This window comes from Eufriesea mexicana, unplaced genomic scaffold (genome assembly GCF_001483705.2).
Source record: "Eufriesea mexicana isolate 0111107269 unplaced genomic scaffold, ASM148370v2 scaffold474474858, whole genome shotgun sequence".
In the NCBI taxonomy this organism is placed as follows: Eukaryota; Metazoa; Arthropoda; class Insecta; order Hymenoptera; family Apidae; genus Eufriesea; species Eufriesea mexicana.
In genome coordinates, this window is record NW_016907910.1 from 364,726 (window position 1) to 370,725 (window position 6,000).

The 6,000-nt window shown below is 47.5% G+C and overlaps 1 protein-coding gene across 6 annotated transcripts in view; it reads right to left on the reverse strand.

The window, feature by feature from the left end:
* The window catches only part of LOC108556068 (UDP-glycosyltransferase family 37 member C1), a 36,745-nt gene extending 31,054 nt beyond the window's left edge, over positions 1 to 5,691 (reverse strand). Inside the window, exons 1-2 of one of the 6 annotated variants that reach the window (XM_017912019.1) lie at positions 5,612 to 5,691; positions 3,402 to 4,700 (exon numbers count right to left, since the gene is read on the reverse strand). In XM_017912019.1, the coding sequence (XP_017767508.1) occupies positions 3,402 to 4,512 (1,111 nt within the window). In that variant the 5' untranslated portion in view covers positions 4,513 to 4,700; positions 5,612 to 5,691. Of the gene's footprint in view, positions 1 to 3,401; positions 4,701 to 4,778; positions 4,967 to 5,569 lie in introns of those variants that run through there. The other 5 variants (XM_017912011.1, XM_017912028.1, XM_017912001.1 and 2 more) reach the window with 5 other exon arrangements.
* Between the last annotated feature and the right edge of the window lie 309 nt (positions 5,692 to 6,000).

Here is a 6,000-nt window from a genome sequence, read left to right on the forward strand (position 1 = left end):
ACGAGTCTTGCGAAGCCAAGAGGAGAATGAGCTAGCAAATTGACCGATCACCGTGTATGCGCGTGTTACTTCGTCACGCGAAGGAAAAAGCCCGATGTACTGCGTATAATTCGCAAAATCGGACGCGCCTGACGTAATCGTTCTTCCGCAAAGCGGCGAACAGGTCATTAAAAGAGACTCGTAGCGTAGAAAGGACGCATCTGTCGCGGAAGATTATTCGACAGAGTATGACGGATGTAATTCCACTCGAGGAGGAATTTCGTAATCGAGCAACGAGAACAGACGTGTGGTTTGCTCTGGGATACGAGTGCACACACGTGCGTGTGTGCGGAATCCGATAGAAATCGATGCCGCGAGGCTGACCGCGTCAGGTAGCCAAGTTACTGCCAGAGGCACCCGTCAGAGGGTAGAAGAACCGACAGAAACAACGCGACACTGAGGTCTCCTTCGCTGCAGGTTTTAACGGTGATTTATGTTGCCAGCAGGTCGTTAGCGAGTTGCCTAATTAAAGTCATTTCACTCGACAGCGGCCGAGAGCTGCGAAACTACTTACTGTCGGAGAGTTCCCGTGGTCCCGGGTCTAGTCCTTGCCCAGGCAACTCGTCGAAAGAACATCCTTGCCACGACCAACCGTATTCGAGACTGGTTGTCCCTCGAACGAGAGCCACCGCGGTTCCAGGAAGAAGCTACGCGTCTAAACCTGACCGTTGTTTGACCTTCGAGGGGATTAGTACCATTTTCTCTCAGACACTCGATTCCCTGGATCACGTGGATCGGTAGTGCTTGTTCGCGCGTGGTAAACGCGAAAAAGCCGGGCCACTGAGACGATTCGGGAACGGAAATGTTCGCCCTTGACAACGTTTCAACAGCTTCCTTGGATTACGATAATGGATGGGTAGCGTGGAAGGTAAACGCAGCTGGTAAAATGTTTCGCGAAACGTTGCGTATCACGAGGAACCGATAATTGCCAGAGAGAACGTTATATCGAGAGGTAATGACGATTAATCGAATACAGAGGATCGATCGGAAGCGTATCGCCGAGGCAACGGAGCACACAGGCGGCCGAAATAATTTGCCGATCGAAAAATAATTCGATGTTCGATGATCAACGAGGTCGCATTTATGCTGGCATCGCGTATGAGCATGAACGGGGCGATATCGTTTCGAGGCCAATGAAAGCTCCTCGGCTATGCAAACCGTTTTGAAAGTTTCAAAACTGTTTGACGTTCGGCATCGCGCCGCCATTGCAAATATCGGCGCGCAGTCCGAGCCGAAATCCGCTTTCGATATTTCGCTGCGATTTCCAAGGGCCGTTTCGATTAGTTCCATGTAACGGCCGAATTTCAATTTCGATACGGAGTACCGATCCATTTCTCGCGCCGTGTCGTTCCGATCCGTACAACCGCCGGCAAACCGATCCGCAAACGATCGACCTGCCTATGCTCGACACACCGAGGCCCCCCAACGGTATGCCAATGAGGTCGTAGTCCGAGAGGAGAGAGAGAGACGAGTAACGGAGCAAACAAAGGGACCAAAGGAGAGACAGTTTCGTGATAAATACGGATAAAAGAACAGACTTCGCTTGATCTCACGCGCGTTATTCGCGATGGATCAAGTTTCGTCCCGTGACTTGCGGTACTCTAAGTGGAGCAGCTGGTTTCGAGTGGTTCAAAACCTCTTCGACAGTGCTCCGAAGATAAATCGACTTCGCAACTATCGTATTAGATAACGACTTAAACGTCGGGCTTATGGCATTTTTAGAACAGCCTGTCCGATTTTCGACTCGTACAATTATTCGTACAGCGACGATACCGCGGAACGAGATGCAAATGAAAATTGACATAGGTGGACAGGTCTGAAGGGAAGTAGCTTCGCGATTTGCAATTCATTAGCATGATTCAACTGATACGTTCCCGGAAAAAAACACCTGCGAATAATCCCCCTCGGGGCAAGTCCCGGATTTTAATACGATGCACGATGAATCATTGTTTACCTCGCTCGACGACGACCTGCTTCCACGTAGTTATCTAATAGCAAAACGTCGCGAAGGTTTAACTGATAACGAGCGTATCGCGCAGAAGTTCACTTTGTGCGGCAGCGACGCTAAAAGACCGGATAAACGTCCCTTCTGGCAAAAGGAGCCTCTCATTTTGTTGATGCGTTTCGCCCCGTCTCGAAGATTAGGAGCGAAATTAAAGCTTAACGATGTAATGAAATGGATTCGACGAAAGCCTCGAGGCGAGTTCAACGTGTCGTGGCGTAATCTATTCTTTTTACAGAAATGACGACGAGATGGGAGAGAAATGACAGAGATACCGCGTTAATCGTGTATTTCTGTTGAATCACTCGGCTCCGAGTAAAGAGTTATCAAAACCGAAAGAGGAGTATCAACACTGGATTTCTGTGTATCAACAGAACTAGTATCGCGTACTTTGAACACGATAGTGCGAGTCATTACTTTCGCGTAACCGATGTCAGTGAGTCGAGGCTGACTTTTGCCACTACGTTATCACGCAATAGATCGCCCCGAGCATAGCAATAGTGCTCGAGGTGTCAATTCGAAAGCATTAGACGCGTTCGCATCGTCTGTGACCCTCTTTCCGACTGGCGAAGTCGCGAACTCAACTTCATCCATGACCCCCTTTCTAGTTAATATAAACCGTTGACATAAATTCTCCAATTTCGAATTCCGTTTCTAATTGCCGCTGACAAAATTTCAAACCACGGTTACCCATAAGCCCGACATTTTTAAATAAATTTTATCACTTTTATTCCGGCCTCAGTAACGGAAATAGAGGTATGACCGTTGATAAAGTTATCGATAGCGTCGTTCAGATATCATAACTTATTTCATTTTCACAATGTTTTCAAAATGTACAAATTTCTATCGAAACGTATCGTTTCAACGAATCCAATAACGCAGTTTGACGATAATTTTGTCTATCGCGAAGCATTAACGTACGTACGTTGCAATTGCGTATCACGAGTAAACGTAAACATGTAAAATGAATATATCTCTTTTTCGAATTATATCGTCGAACAATGTTTGAATTTTTTGTTTCTATTTAATCAACGCAAACTTATATTCGATATTTGAACATTTTTTTTACAAAAGTTCAACAAGCTCTGTGGAGCAAAAAAAAAAAACAGGGCTACAAATAAACATAGAAAAATATATCGTTTGCGGTATGTTTCGACAAAAATGAATTTTTCAACGCTCATGTTCCAATTTCAATCAATCCTCGATTGAACGATATTTCAACGATCAATCGAGGCCTCTACGCAGAAATCTGCGATTCCCGAATTTCTTTATTTTAATACGTTTCCGGATACCGAAAGAGCGAAAAGATTATTGACAGTGAATACAGAACGAAGAATGGCAGAACGTATATGGTACTCACTCAATATGTCATACTGAGGCAGCCATTTAAGGATGAAGATGTTGCTGGGTAAATCCGGCATGTCATCCGCTTCCCACTTCCAGATCACTTTTCTAGGAATGGAACCGAGCACCTTGAGCAACACGTCCAGCTTGTCCTTCGGCATAGAGGACGTTTTCACCATAGAGCCTAGATTGAAGTACAGGACACCCTCGTGGGCTTCGTCGAGGAATTTCGCGATGTTCTTTGGCAAGGGTTTCACACTCGGCGGAATGTGGAGGCCACCGATCTCGATTACGTTTTGCTGGTACGACGTGGACCCGTGAATGGTGTAGTGGGTGTTGACGAATATGAGCGACGCGTTATTACTGATCGACTGAAGGTCAGGAGTACCTGGACCGTAATTTTTCTCTATCAGAGAGCGATCGCGCCAATCGAAGAAGGTGTGGAACATCGCCGACATGAACCACGTTGCTGCCAGGTTGCTCATTCTCTCGAACAAGTTCATAGGCTTTGGTAAACGCGTGAGCAACGCCGGTACGTAACTAGTCTCTTGAGAGAGTCCCAGTTCGTCGATCACCCATGGCATCAGCTGGTGAGTCGAGATTTGTATAAAAGGCGCGTTGATCCTGTACACGAGTCCCATGAAACAATTGGTATTGAAGCTCTCTGTGAGCAGCACGTCGAACTTCTGCCCTGAGGCAAGCAGCTGCTTCACGGCTGCGTTCTGCAAGCCGATTGTACAGGATATGTTGGACATGAAGTACAGCATGTACATGTTTTTGAATATTCGGGTGTAGGAGTTGTCGATCAAGTTCAGATCGACTACGTTAACGAACACGCCGAGATTTTCGTCCACCAGGCTAATGTCCTTGTACGTGGGCAGCGGTTCCGCCGCGATCGCCTTCTCGGTTCTCGGGAAATGGGAGATCACCGTCACCCCATGACCTCGACGCGCTAATTCCTCGACAAGCGGCTTGAACACGTCGAAGTGACTCTTACCGGGGTGACCGAAGATGGCCAAGATTTTCAATTGTTTCCTCAGCGGAGCGGAATTGGTAGCGCCTGAGCAGGTAGATGCCAGGAACACCAGGAGAAACAGAAGGATGGCTCGAGTTTTGGTAATCCACATGATTAAGCGTTTGTCTCTCGCCAGCTTTCTTCCTCTTCGGAAGATAATCGGTACTCTGCCAGGCCACGATTCCAGAACGGGCTATTTATCTCTGGTCTTCCCCCGTCGCTCGGACCACGGAAAAACAAGCGCCGCTGGGATAGCGCTATCTTTTTAATGCCAATTCCAATCCGTCAGCGACCTCAAACCTGGAATAAAAATTGCCACATGTAAAACTTAGGTTTTAATTGCCGTGATAAATGCAGAAATATCTCTAGCAGTTATACGTTCTCTAACACGCATATCTCATTCTCCATGAATCGCGCAAAATCGCTGATATTCGTGACATTTCGCTACCCTGCTTTGGTATCGATGACTAGAATCGAATGATCGGCGAGTGTCCGGTAAACGTGCGACAAATCGTTTCGCAACGATCCGGTATCGGCACGATAAGAAACGATCGAGCGAGCTAGGACAACTGATGTCGCGTGTGGTTCATACGCGCCTGACGTTTACGTAATAGATCAAGCCCGTGGCGCGATCTGTAACGGCGATTCGCTATTCCGGGCTTAGAAGCTTAAAAGAGTTGGTAGCACCGCGGCTCTCGATAGTGTTTGCATCGAACAAACGGTGGCGTGCGTGTTCGCCAACGTTTTCCGGTTACACGATCACCACTGGCGGCGTACTCGTGTAAACGCGATAAGAATTTCGAGCCTAGAACAAACTTTCAAAGATTTACAGCGCTAGGCGGAAACGGTTGACAAACGTTCGAGAGGGCGAACAACGCAAACAGTTACAAATGAAACAATTTGGACAACGAAACGCGCAGTGCCGTATCACTCGACGAGGATGACTTGCTACAATTTCGTTTAACAGTTTATTACGTCCGGTTGTAGGAAAGTGCTTCGTCAGTCCGTGACAATGCCGTGGACATATTGACAGATAATAGCGTGCTCCCGTATCGGAAGAAATTAAAAAATAAGTAAGCAACTACGCGATATGTCGCAACACGCTGTAACCACGCGATAGTTTTATCGATGCGTACGCGTCCGAGACAAATAATTTATGCGACTAATACCTTCGGACCCTGTTAATCGTACAGTCACTGACAGACACGTACATACGCGAAACTTGATATTTCGTCTGCGACCAATCTACTCGTCCGACTCTCCTCGACGATTGATTAATACTGGCAGTAGTCGGACGTAACACGTTCCGCTTACGGGATATTTATAGAAACAGACATTGCACGCCAACCGAAAAGCATCACTGACAATTGGGAGCGTCGCAGCGGGCCACGGGCCACAAAACTGGCCACGTGTTACCCCCGTTCCGAGCACGCCGGTACCCGTACACCCGCGTGCAAATATAAACAATTAACTGGCGCAGAAACGCTAAAAGCTCGCGCCGTTCTTAAGCATTTTCCCCTGCAATTTCATCCCGTTCGTCCCACCGCAGCGGCTATCCGGTCTCGTTTGCTCTCCGTTCGCGACGCGAATAAATTCGCTG